General features: G+C 40.0%; 1 protein-coding gene across 1 annotated transcript in view; it reads right to left on the bottom strand.

Moving 5' to 3' along the window:
* metrnla (meteorin like, glial cell differentiation regulator a) overlaps window positions 1–22,976 on the bottom strand; it is a 28,445-nt gene extending 5,469 nt beyond the window's left edge. The window contains exons 1-2 of the mRNA XM_043714492.1: window positions 22,616–22,976; window positions 19,479–19,867 (exon numbers count right to left, since the gene is read on the bottom strand). Of these exons, the coding sequence (XP_043570427.1) occupies window positions 19,479–19,867; window positions 22,616–22,713 (487 nt within the window). The 5' untranslated portion in view covers window positions 22,714–22,976. The remainder of the gene's footprint in view (window positions 1–19,478; window positions 19,868–22,615) is intronic.
* Between the last annotated feature and the right edge of the window lie 250 nt (window positions 22,977–23,226).

Below are 23,226 nucleotides of genomic sequence, written 5' to 3'. Positions count from 1 at the left end.
TTAAATGTGTAATATTTCACTAATCATTCAATCACAGTGCTGAGATTACACTTTAGTCTGCTTCTGAGTTTCGACTTTACAATGGTTAGATATGATAAAGTTAAAGATCACACAACACCATGCTGTCTGTGTGTAGTGCAGTGAGGTCACCTGTAGTGTGACATGAACCCAAGGTGCTGGTTGAGGCCATCTCCATGGGTACCAAACTTGGCTATCAGCATCTGTATTTGATTAGATTACATTACAGTGTGGAAACAGGCCCTTCGGTCCAACAAGTCCACACCGACCCGCCGAAGCGCAACCCACCCATACCCCTACATTTACCCCTTACCTAACACGATGGGCAATTTAGCATGGCCAATTCACCTGACCTGCACATTTTTGGACTGTGGGAGGAAACCGGAGCACCCGGAGGAAACCCACGCAGACACGGGGAGAATGTGCAAACTCCACACAGTCAGTCGCCTGAGGCGGGAATTGAACCCAGGTCTCCGGCGCTGTGAAGCAGCAGTGCTAACCACTGTGCCATCATGCCACCCAAGGTGAAGTCAAGGCAAGGACTGATTCGGGATAGTCGACATGGCTTTGTGCATGGGAAATCGTGTCTCACAAACTTGATTGAGTTTTTTGCAGAAGTAACAAAGAAGATTGATGAGGGCAGAGCAGTAGATGTGATCTATATGGACTTAGTAAGGTGTTTGACAAGTTCCCCATGAGAGACTGATTAGCAAGGTTAGATCTCATGGAATACAGGGAGAACTAGCCATTTGGATACAGAACTGGCTCAAAGGTGGAAGACAGAGGGTGGTGGTGGAGGGTGGTTTTTCAGACTGGAGGCCTGTGACCAGTGGACTGCCACAAGGATTGGTACTGGGCCCTCTACTTTTTGTCATTTACATAAATGATTTGGGTGTGAGCATAAGAGGTACAGTTAGTAAGTTTGCAGATGACACCAAAATTGGAGGTGTAGTGGACAGCGAAGAGGATTACCTCAAATTACAACAGGATCTGCACCAGATGGGCCAATGGGCTGTGAAGTGGCAAATGGAGTTTAATTCAGATAAATGTGAGGTACTGCATTTTGGGAAAGCAAATCTTCACAGGACTTATACATTTAATTGTAAGGTCCTCGGGAGTGTTGCTGAACAAAGAGACCTTGGAGTGTAGGTTCATAGCTCCTTGAAAGTGGAGTCGCAGGTAGATAGGACAGTGAAGAAGGCGTTTGGTATGCTTTCCTTTATTGGTCAGAGTATTGAGTACAGGAGTTGGGAGGTCATGTTGCTGCTGTACAGGACATTGGTTAGGCCACTGTTGGAATATTGCGTACAATTCTGGTCTCCTTCCAATCAGAAAGATGTTGTGAAACTTGAAAGGGTTCAGAAAAGATTTACAAGGATGTTGCCAGGGTTGGAGGATCTGAGCTACAGGGAGAGGCTGAACAGGCTGATGCTGTTTTCCCTGGAGCATCGGAGGCTGAGGGGTGACCTTATAGAGGTTTAAAAAATTATATGGGGCATGGATAGGATAAATAGGCAAAGTCTTTTCCTTGGGGTCGGGGAGTCCAGAACTGCAGGGCATAGGTTTAGGGTGAGAGAGGAAAGATATAAAAGAGACCTAATGGGCAACTTTTTCACGCAGAGGGTGGTACATGTATGTAATGAGCTGCCAGAGGATGTGGTGGAGGCTGGTACAATTGCAACATTTAAGAGGCATTTGGATGGGTATATGAATAGGAAGAGTTTGGAGGGATATGGGCCGGGTGCTGGCAGGTGGGACTAGATTGGGTTGGGATATCTGGTTGGCGTGGACGGGTTGTACATCTCTATGACTCTATGTTCGGCCACTTTGTGTTGTTGCCTGTCCAGAGTTTCACGCCACCATCAAATTCGCCACGGGCTACTCTCAACTATCTGTCTCATTCTTGAACAAATGCACCTCCATCAAGGATGGGCCTCTCAGCACCTCACTCTACCACAAACCCACAGATAACCTCATGATGCTACACTTCTCCAGTTCCACTTGGAGTAAAACAGCCATCCCCTATGGACAAGCCCTACGCATACATGTGATCTGTTCAGATGAGGAGGAACATATCAGGCACCTGGAAGTACTCAAGGATGCCCTCATAAGAACAGGATACGATGCTCAACACATCGACCACCAGTTCTGATATGCCACAGCGAGTGAATATAATGACCTCCTCAGGAGACAGACACGTGCTGCAGTCGACGGGGTACCCTTTGTGGATCAGTACTTCCCAGGAGCCGAAAAACTATGCCATGTTCTTCGCAGCCTGAAACACATTATCAATGAGGATGAGCACCTCACCAAGACCTTCCCTACACCTCCACTGCTCACATTTAAACAACCACCAAACCTCAAACAGATCATTGTTCGTAGCAAACCACCCGGCTTTCAGGACAACCTTGTTACTGCGGCTGTAAGATGTGTCAGAGTGTCGACACAGATACCACCATTACACATGGGGACACCTCCCACCATGTACGAGGCAGGTACTCATGGAACTCAGCCAACTTTGTCTCTCTCATACGCTGCAGGCAAGGATGCCCTGAGGCACGGTACATTGGCGAGACCGAGCAGAGGCTACGGCAACAGATGAATGGACACCGCACAAAAATCAACAAACAGGAGTGTTCCCTCTCAATCAGAGAACACTTCAGTAGTCCAGGACATTCGACCTCAGACCTTCGGATGACTGTCCTCCAAGGCAGACTTCGGGACAGGCAACAACGCAAAGTGGCCAAGCAGAGACTGATAGTCAAGTTCGGTACCCATGAGTATGGCCTCAACCGGGACCTTGGGTTCATGTCACACTACAGGTGACCCCACTGCACTACACACATACAGACAGACACACACACATTCTCCTACAGACACATACACATGCAGACCCTCTCTCATATGCTCACACATACACTCTCACACTCACACGCACCCTCTCACAGACTCACGCATACACACACTCTCTCACAGACACTCATAACCGCTCCACACCCACGTGCGCACGCACACACACACACAAGTTTGTGGGGTGAATTTGTACTTGCAGAATTACATTCTATTTTGCTCAAAAACTGCATGAATCCATGTAAGATTCTATAAATCCGTTTTTAGATTAGAATCAGTCTGACCATTGTGGCACAGACAGTCTCACACAGGGCACCTCACACCTTAAATGCATTATCTGGGCTGACATGACACCAATTGAGAATGCAACTTTTAAAAAGTTCTGCGATTTACATATGAAAGAACTGAAACCAACAGTTCATTCTAAAACATGAGAGACTTAACAAACAGGTCCTTTTCAATATATAATTTCAGTTACATCACACTGTAACTTTTGCTATAAATTCTGTTTTGCTATAAACGATCTTATACTGCACAACCACCTGATGAAGGAGCAGCACTCCAAAAGCTAATGCTTCCAAATAAATCTGTTAGACTACAACCTGGTGTTGTGTGATTTTTAACATTGTCCACCCCAGTCCAACACCGGAATCTCCAAATCATAGATATGATAACTTATCATTCAGTAAAATGCAAGCATAAAATGCTGTGTGGTTTACCCTTATATGGTTTTTAGATATCATTTTAAAGCCATGCTTTAACTGAATTACTAACTGTAAAGGAAAAACAAATCTAGAAGGATTCTGTACAAAGGGAATTCATTGTGATTTACAGATGTGTTGATCTTCTGCTAAACAGAAAGTTCAGTTTCCCAAAGTCACTATGTTAATCAGTTTTCAATCAGGCTGTATTCCTGCATCTCTTGTGCTGTGCTTGTTTATTAAAATTGAATAAAGCCTTATTGATAACAGTGAAAATGATCAGTGACACTGAAATCATTTCTCCTTCTGCTCCATCTCATACTCACACAATAAAGCACTTCATGATTCACCATCATATGTCAAGTACTGCTTAAAATATACTTAGGATTTGAAAGATTGATTCCTAATCTGCAGCAGAATATGAGAAGGTAATGAAAACTTAAATGAGCACAGCTATTACATCCAGGATGCTAGGTTTAACAATTCAAAATATGAAGACAGGACATGGATTTAATCAGCTATTTTAGTATTTTGTAAAACCATGTATTTAATAAATAATCTGGAAGGAACACTCAAGAAAGCGAACTAGGTTGTGATCTGTCAGAGACTTAAAATGAGAATTACACACTAACGAGTAAGGATACTGTATTTTCAAATAATGCCTTGAACACAACATTCATTCTTTGTTCTCATGGAAGGATTTTAATGTTTTGTGGTCAGCATTTTTTTCCCCATTATTGACTAAAAAACCTTTGTTTCCATTTCCTCCAGGTCTGCTTTACTTACTGTCTCTGAATCAAATCACTTAAGACAATCAGAGACTTCCATCCACACAACAGAAAGAAACACATTATGAATCTCCAAAGCTTAGACACAATTCAGAGTTATTTATGGTATAATATGGGCATTGTCTGGAGCCCACAGTGGATTCTGCTGGGGATTACTTTACGGATACCGACAGCATCCTGCAGTAACCTGACTCAGGCCGAACCACTGCTCCTGAGTCCACTGCTTTCACTGCTTGACAGAAGGATGTAATTACATCATTCTGCACAAGCCAGCAGTCGTGTTGCAGCTGCTTTGAAAGACTTGCCCTCTGAACCTGATGTTACTGAAAGTACATGATGCTGCTAACAATAGGCAGCACTTGTTGGCCAACATACTTTGTGAATAGATCTTCCCAAGGGGCAGCAACTATTTGTCACCAGAATGGCATAATGGCCAAGACCTGAGCAGATGAGCACTTTCTCTACAGATTCCTCAATCCTAATTAATTAAATGAACAACAGAGAAGGTAAGTGCACTGAGAATACTATTGGTGGGACCTTATTTGGAACAACTGTTTTAAAATCAGAACATATTGATGAACATTTAATATAGTAGCACACAAAGCTCTGAATAACAGGTATTTCCTGTCCTACACCCCTTCCCCCACCATTTTCTTTCCTATTATCACAGAGCTGCATTAACTGTGTACCACGAGTCACCACAAACCCCAGATCTATAGGATTAGAACAGTTCTTAAGTGGTCAGACTTAACTTTAAAAACATCTCATACTTTGCCAAGCACTATCATGTTTAAAATCCAGTCTATTTCCATTTGATGCTCATCTTAATTTAATCTCAAATTAAACATTTCAGAATCAAATCAGAATGACTGAAGCATTAATTGAGTTCTGATGTTACCCAGTGAAATGTTAATCAGTTTTGATAATGGAGACAAACCAAATCATTTTCCTAAGATAGGAACATATAAGTTGTATCGTGTGAGAAAGTTAAATTTCATGGTATAGTTTGATGTTTCCAACTTCTGTTCTTATTTCTTCATACTTCTTCCTGGCTTCCCAATCTACTGCAGTTCTTAGATACAGCTCAGCAACAGATTTTGGAAGAAAAAAAGCCTTCAAACAAAACCACATTGTTATTGTTACAGCAAAATCTTGAATAACTCACCTTCTAAACTAGCCACAACACCAAAATCCGCCAGTACAATTCATGTTATAGCATGAGTCTTTGGTGAATGTTGTACTGTAATTCCTTTACTCAGATCAGTTTTGAATCACTGAGGGTCAAATCTGGTATGTACTGGTGATTCTGCAAGTAAATCAAATGCCAAAATATTCTGGAGAATTTTATTTCCTCACATATTAACACTTATATGTTCTTACCTCAGGAAAATACTTTTGTTTGCGCAGTTCGAACACTTGTTAAAGAAACAATAAATCTTCTAAACATTTTGGGCCATCAGACCCAGAGATTGCAATTTTAAGAAAATGCAGCTAGACATTTGCAATCTAGATCTCTCACCACCACCTCCCTCCAAACCAACTGAGGAAATTAATTTTTTTACTGCAGTCCCAGTAGCAGCCTATAACATAGAGAAAGTTGCAAATACAGTCATCATACTCATCTCACCCGTACTGAAAACTCTGGCTTGCTGAATTAATAAGAAACAAATAAAATCAGATTACAAATGCTTGAGATGTGACATTAAAGTAACATGGAAAGATACAGTTATTAAAGAATATGAGGGGTACATAGAAGATGAACAGCAGGTGTCTTTTCCCCAGGGTGGGGGATTTCAAGGCTAGGGGGCATATGTTTAAGGGGAGATGAGAAAGATTTTAAAAATACATGAGGGGCAATGTTTTTTAATAAGAGAATAGTTTGTGTGTGGAATGAACTTCCAGAGGAAGTGGTGGATGGGGGTACAGTTACAAATGCTTAAAAGACATTTTGATAATTACATGAATAAGAAATGTTTGGAGAGGTAATAGGCCAAGCACAGGCAGATCAGACTAATTTAGTTTGGGTTTATGGTCAGCATGGGTTGATTGGACCGAACGGTCTTTTTCCATACTGTACAATTCTATGAATGTGTTAGCGAAATAAAACAATTGTTTAAGAGGCAGATAATAAAAGGTTTCACAACACATTGCTTTGGGACGGATGTACAAGGGATGTTTGACAAAAGTTGGCAAATGATTTGCAGTTTTACATCTGTTAAAAAAAATCTATATATTTCTTGTGTGCATTGAAGAGCTGTTATACTATGCTTGTTGCAATATTCTAACCAAGCAATTTCTGCAAGGATAGTCACCTACTCAAGAGAAAGCAACACTGTCTTATAGAAGTTAGGAACAGGGCCCCTCAGGGAATGTGTTACTATTTACAGTAGTTGGAGAGGTCACTGGGAGTGTGTCAATATTTACAGAAGGCCACCCAAACAGAAAAGTTTTAATGTCTCTGCCATAATTGCACATCTTTAAAACAAAATCAACATCGTTTTTTTTTTCTGAATTTCCTGCCTGTGGAACTTTATTTTAATAACCTTTATAGAACAAACTACAGACTCAATAAGTCAGGGTAACTTGGCAATACTCTAATACCCCGTATTGTGTTTGATGAATGCCTGTGATTCATCAACAGTTATATGATAGACAAACAGCAGGACGTCTAATACAGGTATAGATGCACACACATCAACAATACCAACTCATATACATTCACGTAGAGATACCCACATATAAACCAAAACACATTCATATATACATCCAGAACGCAAAGAAATATTCATAATACATGCAGATAAATACAATACCCATGCACAGGCATACTGACATATATGCACAAATATACACAATTTAAAGTCATACCATGGCTGACTTTTCTCCTTATATGTGACAAACTAAGAATTACATTAAAATTTTATATATACAGTATAGTACTTAAATATATAAATTATTTAAAAGCAAAAATTATGTTTAGTTGGTCTGTAGATCTTTCTATCTCAAAACACCTCAAGTAAATATATTTAAGATTTTCTTCTACCAAGAATGTATGAATTGCAGTCGTGTGTCACTTTCATTTCCAATTACAATTATTAGCTGTTGTATTAAATTTTTGACAGGACACCTCCAATGTGTTCCCATCCTGGAATCATTGCATTACAACTTATTTTTTATGAGGCAAAAAGAAAAAAAAAGTGTAAAATCAGTATAGCATAACAATCAAGTGTTCACTCTGGATTTTATGTAGTTGCTCAGTAGATGGGCGGCATGGTGGCTCAGTGGTTAGCACTGCTGCCTCACAGCACCAGGGTCCTGGGTTTGATTCTCACCTGTCTGTGTGGAGTTTGCACATTCTCCCCGTGTCTGCGTGGGTTTAGGTGAATTGGCCATGCTAAATTGCCCATTGTGTTAGTCAGGGGTAAATATAGGGTAGGAGTTTACTCTTCGGAGGGGCGGTGTGGACTTGTTGGGCCGAAGAGCCTGTTTCCACACTGTAGGGAGTCTAATCTAATTACAGACTACAAACAACCCTAGTCAAGGCAGTCTACTTGAATTAAATCAATAATTAATGGACCCAATTGGATAATGGACCGATTTAAAAGTTTAACTCATTTCATCATAAAACTATCATCATTATCTGTCAACACTAAATATTGCTAATTAAGTAACTATTGATGATATTGTTATTAATGATGCAATATCAGCATAGACCAATGTATTACTGTACTTGAACAAACCTCAATTTCCCAATGCATATAATATCACTGTGAAAAGCAAAAAGAATGCCTCACATCAATTCTGCACGGCACAGAAAACCTTTGATATCTTGGATATAACCTAAATAAGTCAGATAAGATCTGTTTAATCATAAAGTGAAAGGATCACAATGGAAGTGGTCAGTTGTTTTGATTACATATATCAGAAGTAGTTTGTCATTAAAAGTTGCAACACAAAACCAGATTGAAAAGTCATAGCACAATTATGATCTCTGGATGTTGACAATACCGGCTGTCTTATGTTCTAAATGTTTCCTGGAAAAGTATTTGTTTATGGCAAATCTTGCATATGAAATGACTCTCACCACAAGTTAGTTGCCTGTCCAGAATCCATGAAATATCGTAGATAGTGACAAGATTTCTGAACAGATGCTTGATTATTGGTCTCTGTTGTGTCAGCTTATTTCTGCCAGAACATCAATGGAATGCTACAGAGCAGCATCATGTACCCCGAGAAGGGTGCAGGAGAATGGATTAGGAATCACCAGGTGAAATGGAGGAATGAACCCATCCCCCCCTCTCCGGTCAGCATCAAGTATCCCTTAATGAACAATAATAAATGTGAATGTCGCATGAGACCAGAATCAAGCTCAACTGTGATGTCTTCCACTATCAAAGAGCTAAACTCTACTCACTTTGCCTGCTTCTACATAATGGGTAGCCACTCGGATAAAATATTGAAGAGTTGCCAATGGGTTCACAATTAATCATTCCCACCCTGACCCATTGTCCTCAGACGTAGGAAGAAAAAAAGAGTGAATTATAAAAGGCTCAAATCAATTACTTGCCCAAAACATACTTCCTGTATCTGCAGCAGCCACAGCTCAATTGTTAGAACACTTTCCTCCGCATCACAAGGCTCCAAGTTAAAGCCCAGCCCAGGACCTTCTGCAGCAATACCAAGGTTTAACATTCTTGTGCATTATGCAGGGAGTACTGGAGGTTTTGTCATTCAAATCAGACATTAAACTGAGGCCCCCAACTTCCACTCAGTGGACGTAAAAATCCCATTGTATCATTTTGAAGAAGAGCAGAGAGTTATCCCCAGTGTGATCACCAATATTTTGTCACTCAGTCAACATCACAAAGAACAAATGATCTGGTCATTGTTAGGTTGCTGTTTTTGGAAGATTGCTGTGCATACATTTGAAGCTGCATTTCTTACTCCATTACAATAATAACTACACTTCCAAATATTTTTTCAAAATCATTTTTTTTAAATATCTTTGGCAGTAATGTGTTTCAAGATATCCAGCAGCTGTAAAAATGCTATCTAGATTCACATCATATTATCTGTATTTAAGGCATTGCCTGTACATGCAAAATAAGCTCCCCTTTTACTTAATCTTTTGCTCCCTTACAGCTCTGAAACATTGAACACCTAAATGACCATGCTGCTAGTTCAAATTAAATCCAAGGAAGGACCATTATTCCTTGTCAAAGCACCCCTTCACTGCAGCATAATTCGAAAACTTGACAACAGAATTAACTTTGCAGTTCTGGATGAATAACCATATGCCGAGTGCAAAAACAAACCTTCATCTTGTCTTAAAGTTCCCACTAAGTTACGCAAAAGGAGTTCATTTGGATCCAGACCATAGAACATTACTGAACAGATCAAACTTTGCACGGAGTGATGATAAGCATATTCTTTGATATCATTCCATAAATTTGTCAAAAAATAAATTTATTGGTACACAAAGTTGACCTTGGTGGATCCGCAGACAATTAGTAGCAAATGTATTTAGTTACGGCATTGAAATCATTTTCTGAAATATAACATTTCAGGGGCAGGATGTACTTTCCCTTATGTTGTATTGATCATGTTGTGTGGCATCACTGACTCAACAATCCAGCTTAATCCCATGAGCAAAACCAATTGCGTGTACATGTGTATCTGTATATGTGTGTCTGTATGTGTGTGTCTATGTATATGTGTGTGACCATGTGTATGTCTGTATGTGTGACACACACATTACAAACACGGGTGTGCACACTATGTATACGTGTGTATATGTGTATGTGTATGTGTACGTGTGTCTGTATGTACGTCTGTGTGCACGCACATGCATTTGTATGTGTGTGTCTATCTATACATGTGTGCCTGTTGGCGTGTGTGTGTGCATGTGTACGTGTGTGTGTGTGCCTTTGGGTCTATATGTGTGTGTCTATGTGTGTGCATGTGTGTACACTAGTTTAGTCCGACTAGTTCTCTATTCTCCAGTCCACGTAAATTGACAATCAAAACAGATCACTGAGCTCAAAGATATATAAAATGCCTCAAATCAGGAATGTCTGACAGTATTCAAAATAAACAAATAATCAATTTTAACCAAAATTTGTACATAGATAAGCAAAGTTTTGGTTAAATAATATCTGTAATAAAGTTCAAAATTGCTGGATATACTCGACTGGTAGCACTTGGGGAGACAAACAAAATTATGTTTCAGCACTGTAACCTTTCATCAAACCTCAGGTAGGGTCCAATCCCAAAGACTAGTCTCAATTTGGAGTCCGAACACCAGGGAAACTGTGGCCAGTGGCCATGATTGTTCAGGAGTTGGCCAATGAACAAGTTGCTTCCAGAAACCTCACTTAGTTAAAGATGACAGTTGGGACAAAGGAAGCAGGAAGCAAAAGTATAGACAGTGATGTTGAACTGACAAGACCAACAGAGAAGATGGGCACTGCTGAGGCAGGCAAGTGACCCTGAAGGTGCTTCAAGGACAGGTGCCAAGAGGCTCAAAGATGCTAGGGTTGTTGGGGTGCAGGGTAAACTCCTCTATAGAAGCAACAATGGACGTCCCATCATAGACACGGGAGCCCTCTGTGTCAGGATGGCCAACAAAGGACACCTACGATGAACCGGCATCTCAGGGCAGAGCTGACAGCAGCTCGGATGGGAGGAAAGTGTCACACCTCTGCAAAATGATGTCGAACATGGAAAATACTCTCAGAGGGGGAATGAATCCAACCGAGTCACCAGAAAAGAAATTCAGGTGGTGTGTTTAAAAAAGGCCCAGCCCAACCATTACTAAACCAGAGTCTGCCTGCACTAAACATACCAGGATTCAGCATCAGGTTGAAGAAGAAAAGTTGCAAAAGGATGTTCTGGGGAAAAGTTTGAGCTGACCTTTTGGAGAGTGCAAAGTGGGCCCTTAGCCCTTAACAAATCTGTGGAAATATGGGATACAGACTTGTGTCACTGCTGTACGCTGAAGGGCACCAAACAAGTATTTACAAAAGTGACAGGTTTGGATCGAGAATATAAGGAGAAATAGTTTTAACTGGGAAGAGACAGGTAGCATGAAGAAATTAGATTTAAGATCATTAGCAAATGAACTAGGTGAGAGATGAGGAGAATTTGTTTTATGTAGTACGTTGCCATGATCTGGAATGCACTGTCTGAAAAGGTAATGCAAGCAGATTCCTCATTAACTTTCTTGAAAAGAAAGTCTGTACATGGCATTGAAGAAAGAACACGGCAATGGAATAAAATGAATACCCTTTAACAGAGAAAGCACTTGAACAGTCTCCTTCCATTCTACCTCATTCTGTTGGAGGTGATCATTGGATTGTGTTCCAACATAGTATGTCAGACATGACCTTCTACAGGAGGGATGTTGTTAAACTTGAGAAGGTATAGAAAAGATTTACAAGGATGTTGCTGAGGCTGGAGGGTTTGAGTTACAGGGAGAGGCTGAATAGGCTGAGGCTTTCTCCCCTTGGAACATTGGAGGCTGAGAAGGTTTGTAAAATAAGGGGCATGGATAGGGTGATCGGCAAGGTCTTTTTCCTATTATAGGGCAAGTCTGAATCTAGAGGGCATTGGTTTAAAGCAGGGGAAGGATTTAAAAAGTACCTGAGGGATTACTTTTTCACACAGAGGGTAGTGCATGTATGAAACGAACTGCCAGAGGAAGTGGTGGGAGCGGGTACAAAAGCAATGTTTAACAGGGTACATGAATGGGTACATGAATAGGAAGGGTTTAGAGAGACATAGGCCACATGCTGGCAAATGGGATGAAATTAGATTGGGATGTCTGGTCAGTGTGGACAAGTTAGACTGAAGGCTCTGATCCATGCTGTACCAGTCGACATAACTCTATGACTAGTTCAGTCAATTATGGCAGATCTGTGGCTTCAAGATCCAATTTAGAGCAGATTATCACAAAGTAAAGTGCTTCCTTTCTCTAGTTCAAGTTACAGGGTAGAAGAGGTAACACGAACATCTTTTCTCCTCTCTCTTATGCAACAAAACAGTGATGAATGTAGTTTCATATTTCATCAAAACCTGCAATTCTGCATCTGACTTGCCTCACATTAAAAGTGAAAACGAGAGATTTGCATTTCATGACCATTGCAACTCCTTTCGTGACCAAAGGACATCCCAAAACATTTCACAGCTGATGAATTACTTTTTTGAAATGTATTCACTGTTGTAAATTAGGAAACATAGCTGCCAATTTGCGTACGGATAGCACCCACAAACAGCAAGGTAGTAATGACATGATAATCTATGTTTGTGATGCTGATCAAGGGATGAATATTGACCAGGACCCTGGGGCAACTCTCCTGCTCTTCTTCAAAATACGACCATGGGATCTCAGACATCCTGAGGGCAGATGGGACCTTGCCTTATGAAGAGAGATTGAACAATTTAGGCCACTTCTCTCTATTCTTCAGAAGAATGTGAGGAGATCTAATTGAGATACACAAGGTGTTAAAGGAAACTGACAAAGTAACTGTAAAGAGGATATTTCCTCTTCTGAGCAATCTACAAGAAAATAAACAATTGTTTTAAATCTGTTACTGGCTATTCTAAAACTGTGATGAGGAGGAATTACTTCTCTCAAAGAGTTGTGAATCTGTGGAATTCACTACCTCGGTTACAGTGGATGCCAGGACACTGAATACATTTGAGGAGGAAAGAGACAGATTTTGAGGTTGAAGTATTATGTAGAATGGGCAGGAGTTGAGGTCAAATTGAATGGCAGAGCAGGCTTGAGGAGCATAATTGCCTAGTTTTTAAGGTTCTTAACATTTTATCCAAAAGGTGATACAACCGACAGCAAGCTTCTATGGAATGAAAATTCACGAGATTATTAAACTCACTGAAAATCTCCCGTGCTCCTAACCAGATGCAGTTAGGTCATAAATCAAGCTTCAAATAATGCTCTGGGCGTAATGCATTTAACTTATTCACAAGATGAACATTTAGATAAATTATAAATGGAAGTGCAGCCTAGCATAACAGTTATGCTTTTAGATTCGTGTTCCTCAGTTAATAGCCATGCAGTACAACAATTGTACTGTTATATTGCTACTGTTGAGAAAGAAAGGAAATAAAAGGGCAACTGAATATTTCCTCTTTACTGGAAGAAACTCTAAACAAAATAGCTAATTTGTAAGGACGCTCTAAATGATCATGTTTAATGTACAGATCAAATGCTTCAGAAAGAGTAACGTGTGAAGCATTAATTAGAAGGTAAGTATACATTTTATAAATACAATATTTTGTTTGCATTCAGCTAGTTTACCCTGATTTCAGATGAGTGCATCTTTTCTTCAGAATGGTAATTAGAAGCTAAAACTATTTTCGGTCAATCTTTCTCCCAGTGATCGTCAATTACATAGTTCTAATCACACAGGTATTGCATTGCCAGCTCTGCGTTTTAGATATTTCAAGGGTTTCAAACATTCTGTGTCAATGAGTGCTCAGTACCTGCAAGGTCAAAAACAAACTTGAAGGCATTGTTCAACAACCCAAGTTTAAAGATGTTGTTGAAATCTCTAAAAGTTAGATTGCTGATTGCTATTAAGATTTCGCCATCAGTTTGTGGAGATTTATACTGGTTCAGGAAATGGGGAATGTCAACACATACCTGGGGAAATTTTCTCTGAATAATTTATCAGATTTAGGTGTTGTGACTTTCAATTTTATAAGAATACTGTAATGTTATTAAAAAGCATCAATTGAACTGTCGGATTTTACAGGAAAGAAGATGTTTTAGTCCATCGTATCTGGGCCCGTCCTTTAAAAGTGTTACCCAATTCCCCGCTCTTTGAAATGTTGAAAATATTTATTTTCCAAATTATATCTAATTATTTTTAAATCATCAATGCACACTGCTTCCACTATTGCTCCCTATATGCTATTTTCTTTCCAGATAAATCTAACAGGATCTTGACCAGTTGGGCCAATGGGCTGAGAAGTGGCAGATGGAGTTTAATTCAGATAAATGCGAGGTGCTGCATTTTGGGAAAGCAAATCTTCGCAGGACTTATACACTTAATGTTCAGGTCCTAGGGAGTGTTGCAGAACAAAGAGACCTTGGAGTGCAGGTTCATAGCTCCTTGAAGGTGGAGTCGCAGGTAGATAGGATAGTGAAGAAGGTGTTTGGTATGTTTTCATTTATTGGTCAGAGTATTGAGTACAGGAGTTGGGAGGTCATGTTTCAGCTGTACAGGACATTGGTTAGGCCACTGTTGGAATATTGCGTGCAATTCTGGTCTCCTTCCTATCGGAAAGATGTTGTGAAGCTTGTAAGGGTTCAGAAAATATTTACAAGGATGTTGCCAGGGTTGGAGGGTTTGAGCTATAGGGAGAGGCTGAACAGGCTGGGGCTGTTTTCTCTGGAGCATCGGAGGCTGAGGGTAACCTTATAGAGGTTTACAAAATTATGAGGGGCATGGATAGGGTAAATAGGCAAAGTTTTTTTCCCTGGGGACGGGAGTCCAGAACTAGAGGGCATAGGTTTATAGTGAGAGGGGAAAGATATAAAAGGGACCTAAGTGACAACTGTTTCAAACAGAGGGTGGTACGGGTATGGAATGAACTGCCAGAGGAAGTGGTGGAGGCTGGTACAATTGCAACATATAAGAGGCATTTGGATGGGTATATGAATAGGAAGGGTTTGGAGGGATATGGGCCGGGTGCTGGTAGGTGGGACTAGATTGGGTTGGGATATCTGGTCAGCATGGACGGATTGGACCGAAGGGTCTGTTTCCATGCTGTACATCTCTATGACTCTATGTGCCTCTTTTCATATCTGTATGACAAAATCTTTGTAACATTATGCATATCTTTATTCTTCCTCCAATCTGCAATGCTTTGTCAAACAAGAATCACAGTTTTTGTAGCTCATCCTCATATCTAAGTCAATTCATCAGCAGTTTAAGAGAAAGCATTAGGGATATAGGAATACTGGCTAGCCTACTACTGGTAGGTTAAATTTTAAAAAATCTCAGTTAGGACCATCTTATATGCCATTTAAAATCCTATTATGATTTTTAAAATGTTTCACTTAAATTAGGGTTCAAAATTATTCAATTATGAATCTGGCCACAAGATGACTAAACTTTCACCTTGCCAAAAGCAAGCAGTCAGTGCATCGGAACCTACAGTTGCCCTCTTTGTTTTAATAACTGTGAAACTGGATAGTGCTCCATAAAATGTCAGTAACTTAAAAACCCACCAGAATGAATGAGACAAAAGAATCAATTATTCAAGTCAGTAATTAGACGTGGTATGGTATTCAAAAATATTAGTGTGACTGTACTTTCCTGAATTGTTTGGGAGATTACTGTGTTTGTACAGCTGTGGCATCTCATTACTAAGCTCATCCTTCTGCTCAGTTATTTCCTTCTCCCAGATGAACCTGCTGAAGCTTCTTCATACGTTCCTTTCAATGAACATCAATGGGAAAAGGGCAGATTCAAGTGCTGCTACATTCAAAAGACCATCAATGTTTAGTGACAGCAGTTCACTGCTGCTATTTGGTTAAATTCTGATGGCATATTACTTATTCTCTATTTATTCCAAAAAGAATTCCTCCAGCAGTGAGACAAACCTGGGTGAGGTAAACAGAGCAACACAAGCACGTGCTGAATGTCTCCCGAGAGAAGTTTGGCTTTTAGGGTAAAGGAGGTGTTATATTGGATTGTGGGTGTAGATATAATAGCTGCTAGCAAAATATTGAAGAGCAGTAGTTAAAAGAAGCAAGCACAGAGAAAGGTAGATTTGTACTCCATCTTTCATGTTCTCAGGACTTCTCAATAAAGTACTAATTTGATGATTTTCAAGAGCAGTAGTCATTGTTCTTTTTATTGGAAAAATTCCTTTAATCATAAAAACTGTAGGAGAGTATGGCAGCCGATTTATAAATGATCAACTTCCTACAAACAGCAGTTAGATAAATGAACAGAAAGTCTGTTTCAGTGATGTTTGCTGAGGGATAAATGTTGACCAGGACATTAGATGAACTTCACTAATTGTTGCATTGTGCAAAGGGATAGATTTGGTTCCAATGATCGTTCCAATGATTGTTCCCAAGCCTGCAATGTAATTCCCTCATTAATAGGCAGTACACAACAACAATCCCACCCTCACACCTCCTCCCCCATCACTCTCCAGAACCAGACATTAGACCTCTATAATAGAACTATGGTTTATGTAATTGAGATGACAAGACAAACCGGTAGTGTTGGAATAGTGAGACACAAGATTAAATTCTGCTGCCAGCAAGGTCATAGAATAAAAAAACCAAATGGTTCCATAGCATGAGCTGAGGATTTCAGAGAGATATTTTACTTTGAGCCCTTTGAACACATTTCACATTTGCCTCCAGAAAATTACCCAAGAGTTAGTTTTACATCACACCTTCTTGAAAATAAACTGCCAAATGACTATGTGTTCTTGCAGACTATCTGTGACAGAATGTCATTGAGAATTGAACATTTTGATATAAGCAAGCGGGGAGATGGGATTTGGTGGGAATGAGGAACTGAGGAGTTACAATCAGATCCGATCAGCCATGATCTTATTGAATGGCAGATCAGACTCAAGGGCAGAATAGCCTACTCCTCTTCCTTGTTTGTATGGTCTTAAAGTACATTCACTTTTATGATGGTCTAGATGATGTTATTCAGCAAAATATGCCTTGGACTGGAATTGAATTTTATTTTCTGTTAGTTTGAGGACCAGAGACACTCTACTGCATAGTTTAGAAGGGGATCAGAAACTATAAGGAGTTTAGTTTTCCAAATGCATTAAGGCAAATGTTTGTATTTTGTACATTTTAAGATTGGTCTAAAGGGGATGATGATGGTGTGTAAGGCTTCCCACTTTAGTTCTGGTTATAATTGAAGGTATAGCTCTCAACTGCTGTGTGCAAGAAAAAAAATATTTAAAAACTTAATTCATTCCAATATAAAACCACTTCAAGCTGTTTGGCAAACTTACTTGCTACATGGTTTTCATTTCCTGACTTGGCTCAAATAGACCCCGTACCTCTGACTTACACTGCACCTCAATGCACACTGAACACTTCATTTCATACTGCAGCAAATTGGTAAGGCATGACTCAATCCAAAAGCACAACCTGCCCTCTGTCTGCCCCACCATCCTGACACTATAAAGAACGTGTGTAAAGCCTACCACTGCTTCATGCAAATGGAAAAAGTTCCTGGCAGTGAAAACAGTAAATGTTGAAAGCACAATTTTTCAATGATTAGCTACCCAGATGTTTGATGCTATTTGCTTAAGACCTAGCTTACACACTTCTTGAGGTCAGATCAATGATTCATCATTTCTTTTAAGAACAAAGGACTCAATTTCCAGCCAGATGAAGTTTGTGACAAAAGCTACTAATCTTAATAAACGTTCTAAGCACAACAGGTTAGACTGGTAATGGCTTGAAAAAGTTTGCTTTTTTTAACCCGCTGATGTGAAAGCGCCATCTATTGGTGACAAAAACTCTACAACTGAAATTAAGCCAACCTGAAACAAGACAACAGATTCAGATGATCTTTAGCTGAAGTAATACATCTTGTACATCTCTTTCCAAAACTATCATTGTTACTGTAAACACACCAGGTGTCATTGCATGTATATGCAGAAAATATTATTGCTTAGTGCAGGCATGATTTTATCATACACAATTGAAACACTGGGTCATTGTGTCACTTTGAGTTCATCATTTTGTGCCCCTCAAAGACAGGAGTGTGTCAAAAATGTATTTGCATTTAGCATCATTACAAATAAATACAGCCTCTCATTCCTCAGTTTTATTTAAAAGAAAAAGAGGCCATGGAGCAAAGTGAAAATTACATTTAATTGACATTGCAAATCAATTTTAAACTCACTGCTAATATTGTGATGGACACAACATTTGCAATTAGTTAGGCTGTATTTATAAATACATGTTGTGGTTAAAATATATGTATACTGCCTTTCCAGCTGGAACTCCATAATTAAAATAAACCAAATTTATTTGTTAAATCCCAATTCTGGGTTGACTCACAGCATTACATCATGTTAATGAATGAATATTAACATGGAACTTCAACCACATGGTAAAGTGATTGCATCCCAGTCTGGACAAATTTTGTTAATTCTTATGTGTGTTGTTTGCAGGAATGTAGCACTCATGCACCACTTTAACTCTGGGAGGCAGAGGAAACAGTTGGACTTCTAAATTATCTCTAACCCTAAAACACGTCTGGGTGGGTTACTCTTCGGAGGGTCGGTGTGGACTTGTTAGGTTGAAGGGCCTGTTTCCACACTGTAGGAAATCTAATCTTCTGGGCGGCACGGTGGCACAGTGATTAGCACTGCTGCCTCACAGCGCTAGAGACCCGGGTTCAATTCCAGCCTCAGGCACTGTCTGTGTGGAGTTTGCACGTTCTCCTCGTGTCTGTGTGGGTTTCCTCCAGGTGCTCTGGTTTCCTCCCACAGTCCAAAAATGTGCAGGTTAGGTGAATTGGCCATGCTAAATTGCTCGTAGTGTTAGGTGAAGGGGTAAATGTAGGGGAATGGGTCTGGGTGGGTTGCGCTTCGATGAGTCAGTGTGGACTTGTTGGGCTGAAGGGCTTGTTTCCACATTGTATGTAATCTAATCTAATTGTTTCACTACTGGCAGCCACCTTACCTGATGACACTGCCAACCAAATGAAGAGGCACCAGAGTAAAGTCTTAACACAGAAAAATCCTTTGAAAGAATTATTTTGCAGAGATGGCTTTGAACATCTAGAAATTACAACAGATGGTCATCCAACCATTTCATGTGTACTTAAATTTCTATATTAATGAAGACAGGTTTTTTGAGAAGATATTTTGGCCCAAATGTTGTGTGTGTGCATGTTAGTACTGCAGTAACTATTCTGAAGTTCAATTTTGGAAGCCTCCACCAAGGCATCTGCCCAAAGCAGAAACTATGATTTCAAGTCAATAATGTTTCCATCACTGATTACTGGTCATCAGAAGCCAGTCAATAAGTAGTTTGCAGCAGAGAGTGGAATAATGTTGAAACTGTGTCAGTAACTCTGGATATATTGCTTACCTGGTGAATTGTGTAAATCGGCAGCAGTCCTGTCTTTAAATAATTCATACTGGAAGCCAGTGATTTTTCTGCTTATGTCCCTCTGAGGGGTAGCCTGAATAAAGAGTGTCCCCTGGTCCATATTAAAGCAATACACCTTGTTTGGGATATGGTCCTCTTCACTCACAAGAAGCTTCAAATTGCCAGCTTTTTCCAAATAAATATTAGCTCCTTTGGAGTCTTTGAAAGGTTTTATGCAGACAGTCAAGTCTTTGTAGGAGGCTGTTGCTATGTTAGTCCTTAAGTTAACTCTTAAGGCTCCAGTAGGATACAACCATTCCAGTGAACCTTCGGAACAACGCAGATATACCTGTTCTATATCTCTGGAATGAGCATTGTGAGTTAATCCACTAGGGGAAAAAAACAAGGAGAAAAACAATTAAAATCTTTGCAAATTGTAGATATATCCTACTCAGTATGCTTTGGATCAATTTAAAGGTGGTTGGGGGTGGGGTTCCTGTAGCAATCCTTTTACATTCATTTCTTTTTCACTTCCCCAGATTTGAAATTAAAGAAGCAAACCTTATCCTAGTCCTCATTCTAAGGTAGCTTGAATATCAGATAATTTTGACAGGAAATATTAATAACTCAAGAAACTGTTTCCAGACCATTAAACAGCTAATTCTGTCAATACAAGTCCTTCATGCTTTCTTTTACTTCTCTCTAATTTCCTCTGACCATTAACAGACACATTTTTAATATTGAGATGTGTTGTGCCACACCTCTACTACAGCTGGGACTTGAAACCAGGCCATCAAACTCACCACAATAATGTGAAAAGAACACTTAACATTCCCTCCCTATGCTTGTGATAATAGTGAAGAAGGCAAACAAGCAGAAATAAAACTGATCTTCAATCATTTTTTTGTCTCAAATGTCCTTTTATTTTGATTTTGACAAGTTGCACAAGTTTTAAATTAAGTTAGTCTGCTGACAGGAAATTCTGAATACAAAGAGCTCTGTGTAAAATAAAAGTTATTTCTCTTTAACTCATTTAACGTTCTTAACCACTTCAAAGTTCCTGTTTGACAGCATGTGAGTTTATGTGGGTTGATAATCCACTAAAACTAATCTGCAGTATTTATTTGTATGGTGCTCCTACTGGTGCGGATCTTTAAGTCCTCTAAAGTGTCACTGCATATATGTTCACAGTGTTCCTATCAACTTAAAATTACTTGCAAGCTCCAAATAAGTGAACTTCCAACCAAAAAAAAATGCACAGGACATGAACAGCTTATCTTTCCATTTAAATTTGCTGAGCAACCGTAGTTATATTGCAGTAAGCCACATTTAATTTAAGTGGTCATTATTTTGAGTTGACTTATTTTCCACTTGTAAACATACTGACAGATAACAGGTCACTTTTCATTAGCTTTGGCAAACTTTTCCTGGGTAAAGTAAACTTTCTTTGTCTGGAGGATGTCTCAGACCTCCCAGGGTATAATAACCACATGTCAAACAGTAACTACAAGTATGCACAAAGGGTTTTAAGGTGGGCAAACAAATAGCCCTGGTAGTTGACTAATTAACATCAAAAGAAATTGGATGAGCATTTTCTTAAATTGATTGAAAGATAAGGCAAATCACAAACTCATAAATTGGTAAACATGCTATAATATCTATAATGAGAAGCTATCTGGTCATTGCCATTGCAAGACAGTACAACTGACTGTAAAGAGGAACTCCTGATATAAACTTTAGTTCAAAACCACATTTCGAGCAACTAACTAAAAATATACAAGCAAAAGCTATATGCAATTTAGTGGAATTGAGCAGCAAATGTGTCCTTGTGATTCCTTTATGTTATTCCCCTCTCCCCTCCCCTGGCCTCCCCATCCTGGGGTACAATTGTTGTCTCGCACAAGAGGCTCTCAGTGCGAGTCTGTTAAACGAACACCTCTCTCTTTTCCCGCCACACTTGCTGAACACTCCTTAATGCCCATTGGCACTATAATGCCTGCAGTTTTCGTTCAAATAGATCTCCCATTCCTTTATGTTTCCCAAACAACAGCACTTTTAAAATACAGGCTGCCATTCTCCAGACTTGCAGTTAATTATTGTCCTTGTTTCTTCTTTTTGGACTAACACCATTTCAAAATCCCAGTTGCTCAATTGAAACATCATAACAACAGTGAATCATGTGGGTGAATCACTGCTAGCAACAATAGCAGGAGGGTGACAGTAGCAGGTCGTTAATATTTTCAATAAGATTTTCAGACAAAAAATTGAGAAGGAAGGACTTTTGAACACCGAAAGAATTATTTTAAACAAACATAAAGGCAGGTTCCTGCGTACAAGACTTGGAAACTTTTTAAAATCAAACTGATTCATTATTTTAAAAATTCTGAATAAACGTGTGTGGCAGGTGTTTTCTTCCTAATGTCTCCGAGTCTATCTCGCAACAATGAGTGTGCACCAATAACCCTGCGAGAATCTCTGCCTGTTTGTTACTTTGGGGTTAGATTACAGCATAGAAGCGTCTCATTAACCGCAGGGGTCTGAAACTCGACTGTCTCTACATTAAGACAAAACACTAACTGAAAATACCAAAACATTCGCGAAAAACGAAGAAACGGGCTTCTTTCGAGAAGAATTGAAGTCGCTTTTTTTTTGTTAAAGAGGAAACTCAATACAGACGTTGCATGCTGAACTCGAGTCTCACATTGACCAAGTCCCATAGCAGGGAACTTGTCAACACTACATTTATATATGATCGACACCAACTCAGTACTGAATGCAACAAGCCTGCAACAGATCCAGCATCAGTCAATGGTCTGAGGTTAGGCAATGCGTTCCCCATTCAAATCCGCAGCAGCACCCGCTCAGTATAGCCTTGGTGCCATAGTGCGGGTGCTGGTGAACCGCACTGAGGTGTGCTTCCTCCCCCTTGGTTAACAGGAACATTCCGATAGAGAGTCTTCTCTGACACTTAAAAGACTCTGACTCTGGAAAAGCTCAGCCGGTCTGGCAACATTTGTGGAGAGAAAGCAGAGTTAATGTTTCGGGTCCGGCGACCCTTCCTCTCTGACTTTTCCCGGTGCTCTCTATTTATCTATCTATCTATCTATCTATCTGTCAGGCTATATGTTCCGGCTCACCTTCCCTTCCAGCTGCACTGGTTAATGGAATACTGCGATGTCGCCACTTTACACACCAGCAGCACTGCCAACACTAAGTCCAACACTGTGCTTAACATTTTCCTTCTGTTTTTTTTCTCAATTCTCCACGGGGTCCGATCGCCAGGGCAGCGGGACAAACAGAATAAAGCGAACTCCTGCAAATCTCGAAGAGGGACTGCTCCTTTCTCTCTACATTATTGTCTGCCCTGGGAGGAGTGTTTGGAGTGCCTGGTGTTGTTCAGATTTCCCCGCACAAGGTCCGCAGCGTCCTCCTCTCAAACCCAAGACATGACAGAGCATCACATTTCCTCGGTGCAGCACTTTCTGTTGTAATAAGACTTTCAGCTCCACGTCACTCGGTTTCATTACAGCTGATAGTCAGGACAGCCTCCTCTAAATAAATCCAGCCCTCACTGCATGGAAGGCTGCTGTCAAAACCCGGAGCGGATCAGAGCTCCCACACCAACAACCTACAGTTCCAAACCTTCGCCGAGATGTGGAGAGCTTTCCCTCTGCAGAGTCTTCACCTCACTTACTCTGGGGAGGTTTTTAATTCCCCTTCCCCCTCTTTTCATAAGCCACGATTCGTT

The sequence above is a fragment of the Chiloscyllium plagiosum genome, chromosome 24 (assembly GCF_004010195.1).
Source record: "Chiloscyllium plagiosum isolate BGI_BamShark_2017 chromosome 24, ASM401019v2, whole genome shotgun sequence".
NCBI classification, from domain to species: domain Eukaryota; kingdom Metazoa; phylum Chordata; class Chondrichthyes; order Orectolobiformes; family Hemiscylliidae; genus Chiloscyllium; species Chiloscyllium plagiosum.
The sequence above is the reverse complement of the archived record's forward strand: the minus strand, read 5'-3'. Positions and strand labels throughout refer to the sequence as shown.